The sequence below is a fragment of the Oncorhynchus kisutch genome, linkage group LG5 (genome assembly GCF_002021735.2).
Source record: "Oncorhynchus kisutch isolate 150728-3 linkage group LG5, Okis_V2, whole genome shotgun sequence".
Lineage (NCBI taxonomy): Eukaryota > Metazoa > Chordata > Actinopteri > Salmoniformes > Salmonidae > Oncorhynchus > Oncorhynchus kisutch.
The window spans coordinates 42743002-42767256 of NC_034178.2; the positions used below are offsets into that span (position 1 = coordinate 42743002).

At 44.7% G+C, this 24255-nt stretch overlaps 1 protein-coding gene across 4 annotated transcripts in view; it reads right to left on the reverse strand.

Moving 5' to 3' along the window:
• LOC109891541 (paired box protein Pax-7-like) overlaps nucleotides 1-24255 on the reverse strand; it is a 73242-nt gene that overhangs the window by 12258 nt on the left and 36729 nt on the right. For all 4 annotated transcript variants that reach the window (XM_031825116.1, XM_031825115.1, XM_031825114.1 and 1 more), the window contains exons 6-7: nucleotides 15204-15369; nucleotides 14435-14628 (exon numbers count right to left, since the gene is read on the reverse strand). In XM_031825116.1, the coding sequence (XP_031680976.1) occupies nucleotides 14435-14628; nucleotides 15204-15369 (360 nt within the window). The remainder of the gene's footprint in view (nucleotides 1-14434; nucleotides 14629-15203; nucleotides 15370-24255) is intronic.

Consider the following 24255-nt stretch of genomic DNA (forward strand, 5'->3'; position numbering starts at 1 on the left):
CGTTTCAGCCTTATTCTAAAATTGATTGAACATTTAAAAAATGTCAATCTACACAGAATACCCCATAATGACAAAGCGAAACAGGTTTTTAGAAATGTTTTCTAATGTATAAAACATAAAAAACATATATACCTTATTTACTTATGTATTCAGACCCCTTGCAATGAGACTCGAAATTGAGTCCACCTGTGGTAAATTCAATTGATTGGACATGATTTGAAAAGGCACACCTTTCTATATAAGGTCCCACAGTTGACAGTGCACGTCAGACCAAAAACCAAGCCATGAGATCGAAGGTTGTCTGTCGAGCTCCGAGACTGTCTTGAGGTACAGATATGAGGAACGATACCAGAAAATGTCTGCAGCATTGAAAGTCCCCAAGAACACAGTGGCCTCCACAATTCTTAAATGGAAGTAGTTTGGAACCACCAAGACTCTTCCTAGAGCTGGCTGCCCGGCCAAACTGAGCAATTGGGGGAGAAGGCATTGGTCACGGAGGTAACCAAGAACCCGATGTTCACTCTTACAGAGCTCTATAGTTCCTCTGTGGAGATAGGAGAAACTTCCAGAAAGACAACCATCTCTACAGCACTCCACCAATCAGGCCAGTCAGGCCAGTATGGTAGAGTGGCCAGACGGAAGCCACTCCTCAGTAAAAGGCGCATGACAGCCTGCTTGGAGTTCGCCAAAAGGCATCTAAAGGACTAAAGGTTTTTCAGCAGCAGGGACTGGGAGACTAGTCAGGATCGAGGGAAAGATAAACAGAGCAGAGAGATCCATGATGAAAACCTGTTCCAGAGCGCTCAGGACCCCAGCCTGGGACGAAGGTTCACCTTCCAACAGGACAACAACCCTAAGACTGTAACGTAACAAAATGTGGAAAAAGTCAAGGGGTATGAATACTTTCCGAATGCACTGTATGTACATATCTACGTCAATTACCTCGTACCACTGCACATCAACACAGTGCTGGTACCCCATGTACAGTGGGGCAAAAAAGTATTTAGTCAGCCACCAATTGTGCAAGTTCTCCCACTTAAAAAGATGAGAGAGGCCTTGTAGAATTTTTTATGAATTTATTTGCAAATTATGGTGGAAAATAAGTATTTGGTCAATAACAAAAGTTTATCTCAATACTTTGTTATATACCCTTTGTTGGCAATGACAGAGGTCAAACGTTTTCTGTAAGTCTTCACAAGGTTTTCACACACTGTTGCTGGTATTTTGGCCCATTCCTCCATGCAGATCTCCTCTAGAGCAGTGATGTTTTGGGGCAGTTGCTGGGCAACATGGACTTTCAACTCCCTCCAAAAAATTTCTATGGGGTTGAGATCTGGAGACTGGCTAGGCCACTCCAGGACCTTCAAATGCTTCTTACAAAGCCACTCCTCCGTTGCCCGGGCGGTGTGTTTGGGATCATTGTCATGCTGAAAGACCCAGCCACGTTTCATCTTCAATGCCCTTGCTGATGGAAGGAGGTTTTCACTCAAAATCTCACGATCCATGGCCCCATTCGTTCTTTCCTTTACACGGATCAGTCGTCCTGGTCCCTTTGCAGAAAAACAGCCTCAAAGCATGATGTTTCCACCCCCATGCTTCACAGTAGGTATGGTGTTCTTTGGATGCAACTCAGAATTCTTTGTCATCCAAACACGACGAGTTGAGTTTTTACCAAAAAGTTATATTTTGGTTTCATCTGACCATATGACATTTTCCCAATCTTCTTCTGGATCATTCAAATGCTCTCTAGCAAACTTCAGACGGGCCTGGACATGTACTGGCTTAAGCAGGGGGACACGTCTGGCACTGTAGGATTTGAGTCCCTGGCGGCGTAGTGTGTTACTGATGGTAGGCTTTGTTACTTTGGTCCCAGCTCTCTGCAAGTCATTCACTAGGTCCCCCCGTGTGGTTCTGGGATTTTTGCTCACTGTTCTTGTGATCATTTTGACCCCACGGGGTGAGATCTTGCGTGGAGCCCCAGATCGAGGGAGATTATCAGTGGTCTTGTATGTCTTCCATTTCCTAATAATTGCTCCCACAGTTGATTTCTTCACACCAAGCTGCTTACCTATTGCAGATTCAGTCTTCCCAGCCTGGTGCAGGTCTACAATTTTGTTTCTGGTGTCCTTTGACAGCTCTTTGGTCTTGGCCATAGTGGAGTTTGGAGTGTGACTGTTTGAGGTTGTGGACAGGTGTTTTTTATACTGATAACAAGTTCAAACAGGTGCCATTAATACAGGTAACGAGTGGAGGACAGAGGAGCCTCTTAAAGAAGAAGTTACAGGTCTGTAAGAACCAGAAATCTTGCTTGTTTGTAGATGACCAAATATTTATTTTCCACCATAATTTGCAAATAAATTCATAAAAAATTAAAATGTGATTTTATGGATTTTTTTCTAATTTTGTCTGTCATAGTTGAAGTGTACCAATGATGAAAATTACAGGCCTCTCTCATCTTTTTAAGTGGGAGAACTTGCACAATTGGTGGCTGACTAAATACTTTTTTGCCCCACTGTATATATTTTTTCTATTGTTATTTGATCTTTTTTCCATTATTATGATGATTTATTTGATTGGATTCTGCATTGCTGGGAAGGGCCTGTAAGTAAGCATGTTACTGTTATTCTACAGCTTGTGACAATAAACATGTCATTGCATTTGATCAGGTCAGAATGCACCTGTTTATCCAGGGACCTGCACTACCCACAGACAGATGAAAATGTTCACTATACCTGTACATTTTTTTTTTCATTTTCACTAAAATATTTCACAGACAAAGTTTTTGCATCTGAAAGAAATAGTGATGTGGTATAAGAGAGAAAGTGATATAAAACGAGGGGAAAGAGGAGAGAGAAGAGACAGAAAGAGAGAGTGTGAGAGAGAGGATTTGGGAAGTACAAAGACTCCTCTAGGACTAAAGTTGGCCTGAGGGCCAGCCTGCCTGGAGAGCTGATAGGACAGCCCTGTGTTCCATTCCCGGCGCCAGCACCCGCGCCAACAGACCCCACTCCACAAACTCTGCTCTTAATCTGCGCAAGACTGGATTAGCTCCCCTGTCACCGATAGCTCCTGTTCTGCCCAAATCGAATGCCCGCAAGATGTACCTTTAAGTTCAGCAGAGGTCACCGGGGCAGAGAGGAAAAAATAAGCACTCCAAATGTCTGGAAGTTATCCCGAGGGGCACAGAATAACATCTCACACCTTGGCAGATCTGCCTGGCTGATACACGCCTCAGCTGGGAATGACTTAAGATCAGGGATGATGATGACACCAGATTTGGGTCGATTTTTCAAGGCCAGTCCTGTGGGTGTGATTACAGAGATTAAATGTATGGTTGAATTCACTGACCTATAAGTCAAGTAAATTGAGTATACTGTGTGGTTTGTGTTGGATGATTGAGGAACCAAATACATGTAAATAGAAAATAATTCAAACTTGTGCAACGACTAAAATGATTAGGAATATTCCATATCAAATATCGAATATTTGAAAATGATTTCTGAGAACTGGTCCAAAAAAAGACTTTGAATCCCATATTACTCCAAATCTAATTGAAACCTTATTTTACTGATCAATTCAAGAATGCAGGGTGAAATGATTTTGCGATGAACAAAATGAAGTCAAACTTACAAATCAAATAAACAGCATAAATTCCTTCATTTGGAAAACAACTAGGAAAGAGAATAAAGTACTTAAAGATCAAGGATTTTTTCTAAAGAGTCAATAGCAGTGCAACCCCAAGTCCAGCCCTCCCTCCCCCTCATTCCTCCTTCTCACATGGGCAGCCCAGCGGGCAGTAAGGCCCCTCATCTGAGCAGACAAAATGGCTATTTAAAAATAACAGAGATTGCATAAATTGAATTAAAGCGTTTTGGTCATGGTGGAGGTGGTGGGAGCAGTGTGGGGCCAGGACGCAGACGGCAGTGTTGGTGTCAGACAGCAGATGACGGGCCATGGCCTGCGTGTCAGCGCGTTAATTGGCCGCGGCACGTTAATCAAAAGTGAAAAGTGTCTTCCGCCGCCAAGGAGACAGAGACAGGAGGAAGAGAGGGGGAGGATGGGGAGTAGAGAGAGGTATTTGAAGAGTGTGGGGTGTATGGCAGGGAAGGGGGATGCTAATTGTGTTCAATTAAGTGCCTGATTGGCACTGACAGAATCTGGGCATTGACATGCCGGGCACAGATGAGGATGATTAGCGGGCATTGGAACAAGCTGTCACTTCTCACAACATTAGCCATACTACCACAGTGTCCCCCAGACTCTCTACTCCGCTCTCTAACAATTCTCCCCACAAACGCCGAGCTGCACCATTTTATCAAACGGCTAAACTGGAGACTAAAGCAAACAGAATATCAAACGAAATTCCACAAGATATTAAATCTAGAATCCTTAATTGAAACCATTACAAAGCATGCTCCACACCGCCTGTTTTGCAAAAAACCTCAGGGATGGGGCTGGAGAAATGTAACCGCTCTCAAATTCATAGAAAGAGCTATAGTTGCTGACCATCTATGATATCAAATGTATAATTGTAACCATGTTTTGGGGCTATATGGTGTTTGTTTACATTTACCTTGTTTACAAACATTGGAGTAAAACAAGCTTATATTTTGGTCAATGTAGCAAACAATATTTCATAAAATGTAATTGGAGAATAATAGCTTTGTAATAGATTGGATTATATACATTTTCTTCTCTGAACCATTCCCCGCCCCCGCGCGTCTTCTCTATCCTTGTGTTCAATGGAGCACAGCTGCCTGCTACTAGCCAGAGAAAGGACTCCCTCCCTCCTAAACGGCCCACTGTGCATGCAGAGCCCCTCACTAACCAGAGGTTACGTCTATTGGGCTGCAATTGGAGAACGTGTGGCGAGCAATCCTCTATTCTCTGCTAGTGATATGCTTGAGTTACTATGGGATGGATTCAGCCACCAGGAACAAGAGCAACCCACTCCAATACAGAATCACAGACACGCACGCGCACACACACACACACACACATACACACACACACTGCAACTCACCTCGCACCGCCGCCTCTGCCAAATTAAACGGCAGATTTTCTGATTCCAGCAGAGAGGTTTCAGTGAGGCAGGGCTGTGTGTGTGAGGGAGCAGCTCAGAGAGGAAAGCGAGGCGGATCGGGGAGCACGGGGGGGGGGGGGGGGGGGGGGTTGTTTGCTAAAACCAGCAGGAGCCAGGCCTAGTGAAAAATGTCAGGTCAAATTGTTCTTGACAGTGTTAATATCAGCACCTCATAGTCATAATTACATGTAAATAAATAGTGAAATAGCTCTCAGCTGGATACTGAGAGGAACGGGCTGCTACACCAGACAACCAGCTGGGGACCAAACCACCTCGCATATTGTAATTTAACTGGCCCACGAGAAGGAGGGAGTGAGAGAGAGAGAGAGAGAGAGAGAGAGAGAGAGAGAGAGAGAGAGAGAGAGAGAGAGAGAGATATGGCCAGAGACAGAGTATTAATCACGTCCATGCACCTGTCAGAGAGGCATCTGGAACTAACAGGAAACACATGCAGCCAGACAACATCCCCAGCGTCCAGACGGCTAGCTAGGCAGGTTGACTGCAGCCCGGCGCTGCTGCGACCCTGCCACCCCCTGACCCCTCATACAGAGGTCACAACAGTGTGCATGCCTCATACACCAGACTTCACTTCACCTGCCTCAGCATTAACACTTCCCACTCCAACAAGTGGAAGGTGAGAGACTGTGAATATGAATAATAATAATAGTAACACTTGGTTATAATAATATGACATAGAGTAGAGGAAATAATGCCACAAATGTATGGAATAAAACTTCTTCAGTATGTTCCACAGTGTACACCGGTGTGTAATTGGTATTCAAGATAGAATCGATGTGCCTACACTTAAATAAAGGCAATACCATTCTCCATCTTATATGCATTTTGTCTGCGTGGGACACACATGTGAATCCGTCTCAGTCATTTCCTACTTAAATCATCCACTTCTAGAACTTGCTGAAATGTATATTGGCGGTCTCCGCAAGATAAATGTAAATCGCATTCCCTTATATGGACTCTTTATCAGGATGCAACCACTCACTTTCTGCAGGAAATATCTCTTACCAGCACACAACACCCTTGCATTTAAATAGCATTTTTATTATCCGCCAAAGCCTTTCATCTGCCTCTCCAGGGGGAGAAGGAGAGAGAGAGAGAGAGAGAGAGAGAGACGGAGAGACAGAGAGAGAAAGAGAGAGAGAGAGAGAGAGAGAGAGAGAGAACGAGAGAGAGAGAGAACGAGAGACAGAGAAAGAGAGACAGAGAGACAGAGAGACAGAGAGACAGAGAGAGACAGAGAGACAGAGAGAGAGAGACAGAGAGAGAGAGAGAGAGAGAGAGAGAGAGAGAGAGAGAGAGAGAGAGAGTAGACGTACTATTGGCAAGAGTTGTCAAAAAAGTGAAGGGGAAAGGTTGGTAGATAATAAATAAATGAAACCACATCCAAAGATATTTCTTTGAAACGAGAAGCAAAGAGCGTATTGGTTTCACTTAGCTGCTCTAGGGGGGTTAGAGGTTGAGGTATAGAGAACGCAGGCATGGAACCAACCACAGATAGAGAACCCATTAACTGGTTTAGAGAGTACAAGCCTGTTTGGGAAAAACATTTGACCTTTGCGTCATATAAAATACTCACGCTAAAAGCACCTAAAACCCCATTCCATCTGATACGTAGCTAAACACAGACAAAGCCCCATATCGCCAATGTTTGTACTTGTATATTTGTGATACCAGCAATCCTTTCCTCTGAGTTCAGACGTGTTAAACAAGCAGCAAGCCCTAATAATATATGCTAAAACATATAGCCAGTGGATATGATTTACCCAAGATTCTCTTGGTAGCTGCCAACAGCAGGTCTCTTTTTTTTAAGCCTCTTATATCTTTTTTTATACTTGCCAAATTGAAACAGTATTTGTTTTAATGGAAGTTCTAATTAACGTCTATGTATTCCCACTCTTGCTCTGCAAGAGGCTGAGCTATGAATGCAGGCTATGTACTCATCCCCTTTGATTTCTTGTCAGTGGAGCTTGCCAGCTGACATGGTGCCTGGTGAGAGGCTTAATGCCCAACTTTTAATAATGTGGGGGACTACATGAGTCTCCCTCTCTCATTGGTATTCAGGTGCAGGATGTCTTGTTAGAAGTCAGAGAGGGGGGAGGAATGGAGTCAGAGCCTCTAGATTGTTCCCTCCATTTTCCCTCTCTCTCTCTTTTTGGCAACGACTAATGTTGGCGTGTTAAATAGAATTCATCCCATTTTTAAAGAAGCGTCAGTGTGCTCGCTAATGGAAGAGAAGAGCGGCAGCGGCAGCTTGGAGTCTCCCCTGGCTTATCTCTGTTAGACAGTTGGGGAAGTCGCTGGCGTTGCGAGCGTAGCGTGGTGTCAGCGTGCGTTGTGTCAGCGTGCTTGGTGTCAGCGTAGGTTGTGTCAGCATGCGTGGTGTCAGCGTAGGTTGTGTCAGCGTATGTTGTGTCAGCGTGCGTGGTGTCAGCATGCATGGTGTCAGCGTGCGTGGTATCAGCGTGCGTGGTGTCAGCGTGCGTGGTGTCAGCGTGCGTGGTGTCAGCGTGCATGGTGCGGTGCAAAGCAGGCAGCCAGGCAGGCCTGGGGACACAGATCAAAGGGAGGCAGGGGTGAGAGCCGCTCTGCCTGCTTCTGATCCCCTGTGTGTGTGTGTGTGTGTGTGTGTGTGTGTGTGTGTGTGTGTGTGTGTGTGTGTGTGTGTGTGTGTGTGTGTGTGTGTGTGTGTGTGTGTGTGTGTGTGTGTGTGTGTGTGTGTGTGTGTGTGTGTGTGTGTGTGTGTGTAATTCCAAAACACACACACACACAGGGTAAAACGGAACACTAACTAACTACCATGGTTTAATCCTAACACACATAACCCTTTAAATGTGTGGAATATGTTATAGTTATACTTTTTGCCATTTGGGAAAATAAATAAACACATTGAAAATAATCTATGCTGAATCCATAAGGATTGGTAGCCTTACTATGTACATACTGCATCGCTTCACTTTGACCTAATCAGTCCTCTTGTGGACCTGTTTGATCCATTCCAGGTTTGATCCAAAGGGTCAAATATGTTGATTACTCATTTATTTCACAGTAATAACTGGCAGGTATAGACGTTTTTCAGTTGTAGTATGATCAACAGCCCAATACACCCTGTGTGTGGTTGATCAACTGACAGTATTTTCCTGTATGTTATTTAGCTCGGAGAGAGACAACGCATCATGTCCCGCTGTATGTTATTTAGCTCGGGGAGAGACAGCGCATCGTGTCCCGCTGTATGTTATTTAGCTCGGAGAGAGACAACGCATCGTGTCCCGCTGTATGTTATTTAGCTCGGAGAGAGACAACGCATCGTGTCCCGCTGTATGTTATTTAGCTCGGAGAGAGACAACGCATCGTGTCCCGCTGTATGTTATTTAGCTCGGAGAAAGACAACGCATCGTGTCCCGCTGTATGTTATTTAGCTCGGAGAGAGACAACGCATCGTGTCCCGCTGTATGTTATTTAGCTCGGAGAGAGACAACGCATCGTGTCCCGCTGTATGTTATTTAGCTCGGAGAGAGACAACGCATCGTGTCCCGCTGTATGTTATTTAGCTCGGAGAGAGACAACGCATCGTGTCCCGCTGTATGTTATTTAGCTCGGAGAGAGACAACGCATCGTGTCCCGCTGTATGTTATTTAGCTCGGAGAGAGACAACGCATCGTGTCCCGCTGTATGTTATTTAGCTCGGAGAGAGACAACGCATTGTGTCCCGCTGTATGTTATTTAGCTTGGAGAGAGACAACGCATTGTGTCCCGCTGTATGTTATTTAGCTCGGAGAGAGACAACGCATCGTGTCCCGCTGTATGTTATTTAGCTCGGAGAGAGACAACGCATCGTGTCTCGCTGTATGTTATTTTGCTCGGAGAGAGACAACGCATCGTGTCCCACTGTATGTTATTTAGCTCGGAGAGAGACAACGCATCGTGTCCCGCTGTATGTTATTTAGCTCGGAGAGAGACAACGCATCGTGTCCCGCTGTATGTTATTTAGCTCGGAGAGAGACAACGCATCGTGTCCCGCTGTATGTTATTTAGCTCGGAGAGAGACAACGCATCGTGTCCCGCTGTATGTTATTTAGCTCAGAGAGAGACAACGCATCGTGTCCCGCTGTATGTTATTTAGCTCAGAGAGAGACAACGCATCGTGTCCCGCTGTATGTTATTTAGCTCGGAGAGAGACAACGCATCGTGTCCCGCTGTATGTTATTTAGCTCGGAGAGAGACAACGCATCGTGTCCCGCTGTATGTTATTTAGCTCGGAGAGAGACAACGCATCGTGTCCCGCTATATGTTATTTAGCTCAGAGAGAGACAACGCATCGTGTCCCGCTGTATGTTATTTAGCTCAGAGAGAGACAACGCATCGTGTCCCGCTGTATGTTATTTAGCTCAGAGAGAGACAACGCATCGTGTCCCGCTGTATGTTATTTAGCTCAGAGAGAGACAACGCATCGTGTCCCGCTGTATGTTATTTAGCTCAGAGAGAGACAACGCATCGTGTCCCGCTGTATGTTATTTAGCTCGGAGAGAGACAACGCATCGTGTCCCGCTGTATGTTATTTAGCTCGGAGAGAGACAACGCATCGTGTCCCGCTGTATGTTATTTAGCTCGGAGAGAGACAACGCATCGTGTCCCGCTGTATGTTATTTAGCTCAGAGAGAGACAACGCATCGTGTCCCGCTGTATGTTATTTAGCTCAGAGAGAGACAACGCATCGTGTCCCGCTGTATGTTATTTAGCTCGGAGAGAGACAACGCATCGTGTCCCGCTGTATGTTATTTAGCTCGGAGAGAGACAACGCATCGTGTCCCGCTGTATGTTATTTAGCTCGGAGAGAGACAACGCATCGTGTCCCGCTGTATGTTATTTAGCTCAGAGAGAGACAACGCATCGTGTCCCGCTGTATGTTATTTAGCTCAGAGAGAGACAACGCATCGTGTCCCGCTGTATGTTATTTAGCTCAGAGAGAGACAACGCATCGTGTCCCGCTGTATGTTATTTAGCTCAGAGAGAGACAACGCATCGTGTCCCGCTGTATGTTATTTAGCTCAGAGAGAGACAACGCATCGTGTCCCGCTGTATGTTATTTAGCTCGGAGAGAGACAACGCATCGTGTCCCGCTGTATGTTATTTAGCTCGGAGAGAGACAACGCATCGTGTCCCGCTGTATGTTATCCTCAACTTCAACATCCCTGGGATTTGCAGTGTTTGTACTTCGTTACAGAGGGCTTCTTCCTTTAGAAGAAGGTTAGAACACAAACTATTGGTACTGTTGAAGCCTCATGAGGAGCAGTTGTTCTCTCCCCTCTCCCAGCAGGTGTCCCTGTCATGCAATACAGAGGAATTCAGCCCAAACGGCTGCCAACGAACACATCTCCCAAGAACAGCTAGTGCTTCAAAGGCTTATATGGAGTTTCCTATGACCTGATATTGTTTCTGCAGAAGATGTAGACCACCTAAGCTATGGTTACAGTTCCTTTTACAGTGCTAGTTCACCATGCCATAACCAGGTACAGTAGGCTTTGTAAATAAAATACCTTTGCTTAAAATGGATAACAGATAGACAGTTGGAACTTGGAACAATTAGAACAAATTCAAGGCTACATTTCATTAGAACAAACGTGAAATTGTATTTATTTTGCTGTAAGTTATTGGCCGTGTCCGAATGACAATACTTGCGTTCTAAATAGTAGGCTTTAAGGTATACCAAAATGTTAAGTTTTACAGTATGTGAAAGTTTGAAACCTGAGTATGCCTTAATTGCCAGGATGACGTACTCATTTCGGCGTTTCATTTAGTAGAATTTTGCTGCACACTATTGAGGAAGAGAATCATCTTTTCACGACCATGTGTGTTTGACAACAGCTGATAATAGGGGACAGGATCTACAAAAATGAACGAAAGGCGGGGAATGCACAATTGCGCATTACATGACGCCTTCTCAGCAAGGATGTGTAATATGTTGCTTAGTGCGTTCGTTTTTCTAAATAGTCGGTAGTACTATTAGTACACAGTATGTCGTTTTAGTAAGTAGTAGGCAAGACAGCCTTTATGCCTTTAAGGACCAGGAAATGCGTAGAGCTAAGTTGTTGTCAATGAGTTCTTCAGTCACGCCTTCATTATTTAACCAATTACTTTCTGCTTATTAAGGTACTGTAAAAGGAATCGTAACTGAAGCTTTGGCCACAGCATGGCATACTTGTTTATATAGTAACAACTTATTGGAACGCCCAGTACAGGAGATGAGAAGCAGGTACAAGGAGTGATCCATTTAATACAGACCGACATGCAACGGAACAGGAACTGCGTCTGGACATAAAGACGACACGACAAACAATACTACTACAGGGAACAACACAGAGGAGCAGACATATACACAGGGGTAATCAACACAGTGAGGGAGTCCAGGTGAGTCCAATGAGCGCAGCTGCGTAATGATGTTAACAGGTGAGTATAATGACGGGTAGCCTGGTGGAGGGGTAGTGGGGAGCAGGCGTTGCCACTTATAGTTTGTATGTCATTGTGAGTATGTTGTGAAGACTTCCAAAATATGTTTCACAAATTAAAAGTTTGGGAACTACTTGTTGTGAATGAAAATCCTCTCAGGTCTTCAAAGCAAGATAGTTCCAGGTGATTGACACAAAATTCCCTCCATCAAAAAAGCAATACTAATGTTTTCAGTCGCTGCTGATATTTCTGTTCCCTGCCTCCACCTCATACTCCTGGCCTCTATCCAACACCTGCTGTGACACCAAATGAAACAGGACCAACACAACAAATCTGCTCTCATAACTCTGGCCCAGCCACAGCTTAACCCCCCACCCCACCCCTGACATAGCTAGTGCCTCTCTCTCAAACCAGCCAAACTTATATCCCACATGACAACAACCCCTGTGCCGGTGTGGATGGCTTTTCCAGCGTCCGTAATGGGAAAACGTTACGGGATTGGGATGGGTGCACCTGTCGGCAGGATTCCATTACAGACTTGGTAGTTGGCCAACACAGACCATTTACTGGGAATCACAGAATGTTGTCCTCTTTACCAGTAACAGGTAGCCCATCAGTACCAGACACCAGAGAAAATAGCTCACATATACCAACACACAGACATATCTCCTCTGGACAGATGTTGTCTGAAAACCCATAATATAACATTATAATTTCCATCATGATGGTGAGTATATTTGTATTGGTTTGTTATTTCATGACATAGAAGGAGGAATACAGGAGGGAACTAAATCAACGTCAACAACAACATTCAAGATGAGATGCATTTGAGAGAACTGAAGGTGACGTCTGTTTAACTACAGACAAGCTGAGTTGTGTTGTGTGACTGTGTGTGTGTGTGTGTGTGTGTGTGTGTGTGTGTGTGTGTGTGTGTGTGTGTGTGTGTGTGTGTGTGTGTGTGTGTGTGTGTGTGTGTGCGTGCGTGCGTGCGTGCGTGCGTGCGTGCGTGCGTGCCTGTGTGTGTGTGTGTGTGTGTGTGTGTGTGAGCATTGAGGCAGTGTGAACTCTGAATCCTCTGTCAGAGAACATCCATCACCACATAGTGAGAGAGTGAAAGGAATGTCACATGGCTATACTGTGAGGGGTTAAATATTCTACCTCTATATTGGTTTTAAAGCATACCTGTAAAATACCAGTCTTATTAACAACCCAAATATGTAGTACAATAAACCACCTTTTGCTTACAATTCTTTTTTTTTTAAACCGACTTAATATAATTATTGAATATTGAAAATTATTTTCTACAGTTATTCAAGGTTGTAATCCCCAGTGCTAAACAGGAAGTGTGTATTATCCAAACACATAATGGAATGCTTGGGAAGAGAGGGAGCTGCTGTGTCGTCAGCCCGTATTCAGTACTGTAGAGCCATTCATGAAAAAAGCGTTCCTGGTGTTTCCTGCAGGTTTGCAGTGAGAGCATTAGCACTTAAAGCCCCTGTGCCACGATTAACAATCAAACACCCTGTGAGCCTCCATGTTATCCTCCAACGCTCCAGCAGGAGAGAAAATCTCATTTCTTGTCACCAAAATCCTTAATTCTTTCTTCCATGAAGAAAGAGGGGTAACACCAAGAATATTTGAAGAAAGAAAAAAAACTCCCAATTAAACACGTGTGAATGAGGGGGAATTGCGGACAAATACAGTAATGAAATTCATTTTCAACTCTTTACACACCATTTCAATCGTATTTTCTGCTTGTTAACCACATCTTGTTGGTGAGGGTGGGCAAGACTGGCCAGTATTGATGGGTAATTGTGTATAATTAACTCCTTACACACGATTTGCCTCAATACAAATCATTTTACATTCTGTGCTACCTACTTAAGGCTCAACCCCTTACATAGAATCACATTTAAACGCTCCTTAATGAGGTGCCCAAAGAAGATAACATGTGGAATCTCCAGCTTTACAGAAACACATCACACACACACACACGCTAACACACACAAGTGGACACAGGGGCAAAGCAATTGTATTTTCTACGACAGAAGAGAATTGCTCGGTGAGAAGGCAATCTAATGCCTATTAATTCAAACTCCAATTTGGACAGCGATGCGTCTATTACTCTAATGCTCCACCGTACTTTCACTGTGTGGAGGGCCGAGCAGAGAGGAGAGGAGAGGGAAGGTGAAGCAGCATGGCAGGGGGTTTAGGAGGCCATGGAGGGGAGCAGGGGAGCCCGACACAGCCTCCCACACATTTACAGTCCCTCCTCTACAAGCCTACCGTAGCCAGCCGTTTCCTCTCCAGACAGATGCTGCACGCAGCCCAGACTGAGAGCTGAAGACGACTGTCGTACAAGATTAATGGAATACCATATAATACTAAGGTCTAAAAACTTTGAACAATTCCTTGAAGAAGATTAAGTGCCTTCATTTCTAAGCTTTAGCTAATTATTTCATTCACATGTGTTTCTCATGTTCGAAGTAGGATTTTGATGTCCCAGGAAAGTGGAAACCGCTGTTTTGGAGCCGATGTGCCTCTATCAAGATTAATTTTAATTTGTTGATGTAAATCCAATTGTTTTACAATTGTAGCAATTTAAATGAGCCAATGAAAACCCAGAGCTTTAGAAGCTAGAATAAAAGACGATGGATCGACACACAGTAGTCTATTACTGAGTTGCTTTTTCTAATTGAGTGGTGGTTCAGCAAATTATATACACAATTTTAACCTTGGGTCATTGAATCATTAAAATGGTCAGATGTCTATATCAGAAGCATTTTTTGTAAAAATGTTACTTCATGTAGCTTACGGTACACATCCATATCAAAAGAGGCGAGACAGGGAGGAAATAGGGGAGACTTGTGCCCTTGGCCTTGAACTGACCTGTGGGGAGAGGCCGTTGCTGACCGGGTTCATGTGGTTGCTGGCAGCTGATTGGCTCATGAAGGTGTCTGAGTAGCTGGAGAAGCTGTGGCGATTGGACGAGAGGCCGTAGGGGGAGCTGCCGTCAGAGAGCCCGCCCTGGTGCATGGAGGACGGAGGCAGGGGTTGGGGCCGATGCAACGTACTGCTGCCATCTGAACCAATAACAACGACACGGAGCATGGGTAAGGAAGTGAGACAATAGAACCACAACTAAATATACTGTTCTCAAACCTCAGCCTTGTAAACAACTTATTGCACCTTGATGGTCTCAAACCCCCAGACTCAGATCAAAAACTAAAAGTAAGGAGATAAAATGATGTTTTAGCAGTGGCTTATGCCGGCTCAGACATAATGTGTCCCCTTTTCATACTGTATGTAGCTTAGAAATATCCTGCTCTTGATTTGATTTAAAACTCCGTTAAAGCCTTAGGCTGTTTCCCTGTCATTGTGTAACAAAGGCTAGTTGCTGTATAGATCCTATATTTAGCACATAACAGTTTTATGATATAACATTCTGTTAACATGTTCTAAACGTGTAGCAGACATAGCATAGATATTTGTAACCCAAGTGATACCTAGAGTAGATCAAACACGTCCATTTACACAAATATTTGAGCCCTAAACAGAGCCTCTGGGATAAGAAGATGTGGAGGCTTGTGTCTGAGTGTGTGCACAAGTGTGTGTGCGTGTCGGTGTGTGTGTGTGTGGGCATGTGTGTGTGTCTTACCCTGTGACAGTGTAGTGCCGGGGTATGAGGACTCAGGTAGCTGGTAGGTAGGTAGGCTGGGCATCCCCGTGGGCGGGAAGCCTCCAGGTAACAGGTGGTTGAAGGCGGCCAGCTGATTGGCTCCTGCCTGCTTGCGCCATCTGGCCCTTCTGTTGCTGAACCACACCTGGAGGAAAAGAACTGATGAGGAGGATGAAGAGGACAAACTACAAACAGAGAGAAGAGAGAGAGAGAGAGAGAGAGAGAGAGAGAGCAAGACAGAGAGAGAGAGAGAGCGAGCAAGACCAAGAGAGAGAGAGCAAGACAGAGAGAGAGAATGTCTACCTTCCACTCAGTTTAGCTACTCTATGATAAGCCGTCTGTAAGAGTGAAGCACCCTCTAACTCTCAGCAAGCACAAGGTGGTGTATACCAGAATAGCCATCATTTTCTCTTCATGTTCTGTGCAAAGGAATAGGTGAATATGTTAACACAATGTATATATTATCAAATGGATCTATGATTCCAGAATGCTCCAGATGAATTGTGTGTGTAGTCCTGCCACCTGTGATTCATCTGCCTGTTGCTGTGAGAGATGGTGGTGGTGGAGCTAGCTTGTCCCTGGAGGAACCAAAGCCTGCATGGAGGTCCAGTGGTCTGGCCCTGTTGTTCTTCTTAAGTGGCTGAAGCTGTGATCTGTGTCAACAGTCTGCCCTAAGAAGTCATCAAGGGGTCAGAGGTAGGGGCCACAAGCTGCATATCAGACATCTCAAGTATGTTTGTGAACCTATTAGACACTTGGAGGCCATAAAGAATGCCACCACAGTTGTGCATACTCTCTTGTCAATAGTATGTATACTCTCTCTCTCTCTCTCTCTCTCTCTCTCTCTCTCTCTCTCTCTCTCTCTCTCTCTCTCTCTCCCTCTCTCTCTCTCTCATACTTAGTGAAATATTTCAATTATATTATACTAAGTGGATGGATTTAGCAGTTTATCTGTAATTTTAAAAAACATGAATACATATTATTTTTCACAGTCTAACCACACATTGTTTACATCTTGGTAGCTAAATAAAATGTAGAATTATATCAAAATGCAACTACGAATGCACAATGTCAACTCCCTGAATGGAAGTGACTAAAGAGAGTCCTTTTTAACTGCAGTGATTTACACATTTTAAAAAGGCTTCTGCTTCAACAAAACATGAATATAATCAGGCCTTTTGAAAAGAGCAGCCATACAGCCAGCAACCTGTTCCATTTAACCAAGACAAGGCCTGGGCCCAATGTGGGCTAAAGGTTGAAGGACACTGATCTATGCCTCGCACTGGCAATTCATCAGAGTTTAATACACTGTCAGCGCAGTTCATCTACTGTTGTGTTTCAAACGGCCTGGCCTATTGTGAAGCCAGATGAAAGGAGGAGACAAAAGGGCTTCCATACGCCAGTCAGAACACTGGGAACAAAGAGGGGGCGTCCCTTTTAAACAGCTCTTAAAGAGCCTAACTTTCAAGGGACTAACACAGGGACAGACTCACTGCTATTGAGGCCTCTCCTCCTGAACACAAACAAATGCTACACATAAATTCACATACACAGAGATCTCAATCACATAAAGAAAAATCTCAGTTTTGATTGTCTGCCTCATCAAGAGCATTTCATGATAAAAAGGGACTGAGATAATAATACCCCACTGTCCAAGCACTCGTGAGAAATAAGTCACTCAACTTCTAACCCCAACCAACAGGAAGCCTCTTCTGGAAGCAGATCATTTCCTCACACTTTCCATTCAACAAACAAACTCTTCTAGACCAAATAAAGAACTGCGATGGCTCAGGGCTCCCTGCTGCCCTCACTGATGTGGCTGCTATTGGGATGTAGTGGAGCGTGGTGCTGGTTCTGAGCTGGAGCTGGACAAACAGCTGCCTGCCATGGGGACACACCCCTTCCTTCCACACACGCCCAATCACCCGGCACTGCAGTGCCACCTCACCTCTGACCTCTGAACCTCACCCCACACCCCGCCCCTCTTTTATGTTCCATTACACTTCCTTATTTTTGTCAGTCAAGCCACAGGCAGGAGGTGTTCTATCATGGCAAACACAAAACACACAGAAATGCCTTGGCCACTTTTTATTTTTCCTTTGACTTCAATTTAACACTCGCTCTCTTTCTCTCTGTCTCTCTGTCTGTCTCTCTCTCTCTGTCTTTCTTTCTCTCTCTCTCTCTCTCTGTCTCTCTCTCTCTCTGTCTCTCTCTGTCTCTCTGTCTCTCGTTCTCTCTCTCTCTGTCTCTCTCTGTCTCTCGTTCTCTCTCTCTCTCTCTCTCTCTCTCTCTGTCTCTCTCTCTCTCTGTGTCTCTCTCTGTCTCTCGTTCTCTCTCTCTCTCTCTCTGTCTCTCTCTCTCTGTCTCTCTTTCTCTCTGTCTCTCTGTCTCTCTGTCTCTCTTTCTCTCTCTCTCTGTCTCTCTCTCTGTCTCTCTCTCTCTCTCTCTCTGTCTCTCTCTGTCTCTCTGTCTCTCTCTCTCTCTCTCTCTCTCTCTCTCTCTCTCTCTCTCTCTCTCTCTCTCTCTCTCTGTCTCTCTCTCTCTCTCTGTGTGTCTCTCTCTGTCTCTCGTTCTCTCTCTCTCTCTCTCTCTCTGTCTCTCGTTCTCTCTCTCTCTCTCTCTCTCTGTCTCTCTCTCTCTGTCTCTCTGTCTCTCTTTCTCTCTGTCTCTCTGTCTCTCTGTCTCTTTCTCTCTCTCTCTGTCTCTCTCTCTGTCTCTCTTTCTCTCTTTCTCTGTCTGTCTCTCTGTCTCTCTGTCTCTCTTTCTTTCTGTCTCTCTCTCTCTGTCTCTCTCTCTCTGTCTCTCTTTATCTCTGTCTCTCTTTCTCTCTGTCTCTCTGTCTCTCTATATCTCTGTCTCTCTTTCTCTCTCACAAAACACATTATGAAACTGTACATTTCTGGTCTTTCTTAACACTGTTATGAAATCCTCCGATACACAATTTACAACATTTTCTGATAGAATGTCCCTCCCCACCTCATGTCAGTCTATAATGACATAATAGGATGTTCAGAGTGGTGCATGGTGATGTCTCAACATCTGCCTCCCATGCCCTGCAGCCCCCATTGTCACCCATCCACTTTAATGAGAGGGGTGTCTGTGAAGCGCATCTGTCTAAGTGAATTTACTCCGAGGCTTTGAACGAGCCTGCTGCGACGCCTAGCTACTCAAGTCAACTAAAATGCCAACGGCTGCACCGCTATTGAGTTAACGCTGGCAAACATTGGGTCCAATGTGACCAGGTCAATACTGTATTGTTGGGCGAGAGGGGGCCATGCGTCACTGCTGATTCAGAGGAGATGGAATGTTTTCTCCAGCAGCCATGGGATCTACAACAGCAACAGGCGTGCACGCACATGAGTGCACACACACAGACAAACATGGACACACAACACAAACAGGAGGAGGATTTGAAGTTGTACTCTGGAACACGATCACACTGCTCTCCCCAATCCGGTTGAATTCCTCTCCACTACAGAGAGAGAGCTTCATCCCTGCTCCATTTCACCTCAAAGTCTGCTACTACAGCATCCACCTCTGTCCTGTTTTGCCAGTGTAAGAGGTTTGCTGGTTGCCTGGCTTCCTCTACACTTGGAATAACATGGACTATGTTCAGTATCCCTGAGAGATACTGGAGGAAGTTGGAGGGTGGGGGGATGGTAGAAAACCTGGGGCACAACCACATCTCTTAGGACTAGAGCTTAGTGGAGCCTGGGAGACAAAAAGAGACCCGCTTTGAGCTACTGGGCTGAGCTGAGCTCAGACATGGAGGGGGGGTGGCATGGGACTGTGGGGGGGGGTTGGGGGAAATGAAGGTTGGAACGAACGTCAGGCAAGTTGAAGGTCCTGGAAACATGTCCCCGAGTCTGGTGAAGTGAAGGTCTGGAGCAACAACAGTTGCTGTTATGTAGTTTTGATTTGGCAGCGGCACATATACAGTGTATCCTTTAATCCCACTGGGCAAAAACTGGTTCACCAACATTGTTTCCAATTCATTTCAACACAAATAATCAATGTGGAAAAATAATTGGGTAAAAAAAGGGCTTTTAGCATTTTGTTCACCCAACCTAAATCCAATGACATGGTACATTTTCTTGTTGATTTCACATTGAATTCATGTTAGTTGACAACTCAACCAAATTTAAATGAAAATTTGAAATTGATCGAGTGTCTTTGCCCAGTGGGATGTTATCTCTTATCTGAGAGGGTGGCCTGGGTCTGTATTCCACCATTTCTCTAGACCTCACTCACTAACACAACACAATGGACTCTACAGAGCTGAGAATCCCATTCGCTTATCACTGATCTACGATAACACTAACACAACACTGCAATGCATGACATTACATTGCACTCAAACCCTTTGTCTCAAATAGGATCTAATTGTATTTATTTAAAGTTATTGTAACTATTCTACATTTCTTAAGACAACGGTGCCACGTGTACACATTCCACAAAGTGAACTATGCGCTACAAAAACAAGGATGAACCCTTCTTCTCATGTATTCTCAACGGTGCACTCCACAAACACAATGACCACAGTAGTATAAAGAGGCAAAACAACATAGAAATGCTCATCAGTTTTATACCATGCGCTTACCCACCCTCACTGGCTCTGGCTGTTTCTCTCTCTGCCTGCCTGCCAGACTGGCACGATGCTAATTAGAGAGGCTGTGAGGGTGAATTTGAGAGGAGAGTGGGATTAGCTCGATAAGTATCAGGAATACACAGGGACGGAAGGAAAGTCATTTCATTTCTAATAATAACAAACTGTTCCAACATTCACACGGATGCATTGCAACAATTTCTCCTCCACAATCTACATAATTTACATAATCGATTTGGTTGTTCGACATGAAGCCAGACTGGTGGGAACATGGATGCATGTTGTGTTGGGTGGGCTCTGCTACTGAATCCTAATATGCCATTCTCTCCTGCCATTGGTAATCACCTAGCATAGAAACAACCTGGTAAATCTCTATTTCATGATATATCTCTGTGACATCATTGTGTTTAACCTAAAGTACATAATACAAATATATCTCTCTTTGATGAATGTGTGACAATATGTCCCTTTCAGTTTTGGGGGATTGACAAGATGGGTCAAGATGGAACTCCGCAAGATTTGGTTGTTCAACATGAAAATAAGACATTCAATAGAAAGTCTATAATCTATTCTGTGACACTATGAGGTAGTGCTGGGATCTCTCCTCAGCCTCTCCATAGAGGCCACAGAGATCAGAGACAGGGCACCACAGAGACAAACAGAGCCGGATCCTCTACTCTCTGTGTCGCAGCTAGCATCAGAAGCATAGCGCACTCTCCAGATAGAGAGAAAAACGTCTTCCCAAATTGATTTCTACGCTTCATAAAAGGCTATGCTTATACCTTATTAGATCCCTCTAACTATAATAGCTACATGCAGAATGTTTATTGGTACTGAAAGGGGATCTATGTGACAGATTCACTAAGCGAGCCAGCCAGCGCCGCCACCGCTCAGATGAGTCTCCTCAGAAGAGGTAGAGTCGGCCTCGTAAAAACTTCAGCCTAAATAGAAGAGAATGTAATTCACTTCATGTGTGAGGAGGAGAGGAGCACTGATTTACAACGCTAAGGCCCAGGGTCTGGCCCCCCTCCCTCTGTTCTCTACCCTCCCTCGCTCAACAGCAACCCCCCTCCACCTGGCCCAAACTTCTGAAGGACAGACACAAGTGATGCCCTTTTCTCTTCTTAATAGTCTTTGGAAGGACTCCACTGCCTGGTCCAGTCAGGAATGAGTGTTTTATTTCAGATGCAGAAGGGCAGCACAGAGAGTGGGGCGCTCAGAGCAGGAGACAGGTAGCTAAATTTATAGGGACAGGTAGCTAGATTTATAGGGACAAGTAGCTAGATTTATAGGGACGGGTAGCTAGATTTATAGGGACGGGTAGCTAGATTTATAGGGACGGGTAGCTAGATTTATAGGGACGGGTAGCGAGATTTATAGGGACAGGTAGCTAGATTTATAGGGACGGGTAGCTAGATTTATAGGGACGGGTAGTGAGATTTACAGGGACGGGTAGCTAGATTTATAGGGATGGGTAGTGAGATTTATAGTGACGGGTAGCGAGATTTATAGGGACGGGTAGCTAGATTTATAGGGACGGGTGGCGAGATTTATAGGGACGGGTAGCTAGATTTATAGGGACGGGTAGCTAGATTTATAGGGACGGGTAGCTAGATTTATAGGGACGGGTAGCTAGATTTACAGGGACGGGTAGCTAGATTTATAGGGACGGGTAGCTAGATTTATAGGGACGGGTAGCGAGATTTATAGGGACGGGACACTAGATTTATAGGGACAGGTAGCTATATTTATAGGGACGGGTAGCCTGGAACTAATGGCTGTGAGATATGGATCAGATCCCCTAATTTGTCAGTTGGGGTGATAAAACAGTGGGCTGGGAAAGGGCTGCTGGGAGCTGCTGGGAGATGTGTTTTAGGTGGTGGTGGGCCTGATGAAGATGGATGAGATAGTGTGACACAAGATGGCAGGCAGGGAAGGGAGGAGAGGGGGTTTGGGTTGGCTGAGTTTATGGGGCAGTGAGTTTGGGCTGTGGAGTCACTGGTAAACCAAACACTTGTCACTTCTCGTTAAACCAGGAGTCCTCCTGAGCACCCTTCCACACAAGAGCTCTCCGCTTGGAGTGGGTCCATATACCCTCACAGATAATAGTTACTTTTACTGACTGCAATGTATACCACACACCCTGCTTTATAGATGATCACCTAGAGATCAAAAACAACTAACAGGGTAAGCCGTTACCACCACCTCAAATACTACTCAAATCTTTAAGACCTTATAACACCGCCCTTCTGCTGGGTTTCTCCCTCACAGCACTGCCCTCTCAGCCTCTCCACTCGTTGACATCTGGAAGATGCGTCATTGCAGCTGTGCTGGAGCAGGTCAGCTCTCAGGCCAAAGGTTCTTCAGTCCTGCCCAGAGATGGGACCATTTGGGTACCTATGTGAAAACCCAGCTGGCTGACATCTTCAAAACACACTGACACTAAAACTGTCAAGTTCACACACCAAAATCCATCCTTTTTTAAATGTATTGATTGAATTTGGAGCAGTTTTAGAGAAGAGGCTTCACCAAGTTGTTCTTATATCAACATGTCTCCAGTGGTCAGTGTGGTTGTTTTATTGAGGATGTGTCTGAGGACTTTAGCAGGTTGATGAGGAGCAGGGTAAGAGCAGGTTGATGAGGAGCAGGGTAAGAGCAGGGTGATGAGGAGCAGGGTAAGAGCAGGTTGATGAGGAGCAGGGTAAGAGCAGGTTGATGAGGAGCAGGGTAAGAGCAGGTTGATGAGGAGCAGGGTAAGAGCAGGTTGATGAGGAGCAGGGTAAGAGCAGGTTGATGAGGAGCAGGGTAAGAGCAAGTTGATGAGGAGCAGGGTAAGAGCAGGTTGATGAGGAGCAGGGTAAGAGCAGGTTGAAGAGGAGCAGGATAAGAGCAGGTTGATGAGGAGCAGGGTAAGAGCAGGTTGATGAGGAGCAGGGTAAGAGCAGGTTGATGAGGAGCAGGGTAAGAGCAGGTTGATGAGGAGCAGGGTAAGAGCAGGTTGATGAGGAGCAGGGTAAGAGCAGGTTGATGAGGAGCAGGGTAAGTCTTTGGTGTTCATATGCAATGGGGCAGTGCTCTAGCAGAGCCAATGAAAAAACACACATGACTCCTGAAAATGAAACAACGCTACAATGGGCTCCATAGTCCATCCAAAATCCTCCTCCCAACTACCTTGCCAAACCGCTGAGCAACATTGAAGACCGATGGTCATTATTTACTTTGGTTAACTAGAGCCAGTTTCTTGGGGTGACCTTCTCAGAAAATTAAGTTTGATTTGATCTTTGGAGACTTTCAAAGCGTTTCAAAATTAGATGATGCGGGAAACTGCATTAACAAATGATGTCCATGATTTAAATACCTCAGGTTTTCACATGACATCATTTAGCTCTATTATCTCGCAGGAGAGAAAAAGTGTCCTTTAAGTTTTCAACCCTGTTCATTTCTTTTCTTCATTTTTAGACTTCAAATTACCATAGATTTCCAGAAATACTCGAAAGAGGCAAATGCCTGAAGGGATTCTCTCTAATATGTCAATGTAATTGACCTACAAATATGGCTGTGAAGTGCCTGGAACATGGACAAGACAGAGGACTCTCTATGCTCTGTAGCCCAAGGGTTCCCAGTGGGGTAGATCGAAATTAGTACTATTTTTATGTGTATTAAACAACAGATTAACTGAATTTGGGGTCAGTGAAAAAGGTTTAGAGGGTGCGATACAATAGAATGTAATATTATTCATCCAAAATGTATGTTCTTGACCCTTAGAAGCACATGGGCCTGGGAGGCTCACGGATATTGGTATCCACAGTATTATCCCCAAAATTATTGTATTCCCCCCACCCATTTTTGTTCTTGACATAATCCAATGTCATTTAAGTTTTAAAACTGCAATATTTTCTCTCTGTCCCATGGCAAAATGTGTAGAATTGCAGGAAATTAGCTTTAAAACTGCAGCATTTTCACTGTGATGCAAAGAGGGGGGCTTTAAAAAAAACAATCCCAGGGCCCGAGACTGAATTGGTGCAGCCATGCACTGCTGAAGTCATAGTCAAAAAGTATATTTTTATCGCACTCTGAAGTAGGTGTTGTGTTCTGATATTATGAGGGGGTCCACAATAAATTTGCTATTGCTAAAGTGGTCCCATAAACAAAACAATTTGAGAACCCCTGCTCTAGCCTACATGGCACTCTGCTCAACCAATCTTACATAGGTTTGCTGGATCTATTCATATTCGAGACCAATTACAATGAGCTTCACAATCTCCACTCTACAGGGTCTAAATTCAAAAATCTGTCCAAATGACATTGTAAATACGAAGCATTGTAACCCATCTGTCATAACTCAAATTATATTAGACATGCATGTCTTTTCCAGATGTATTTCATGAGACATGCTTTACACTGTAATGGAGGAGAATCTTCAAA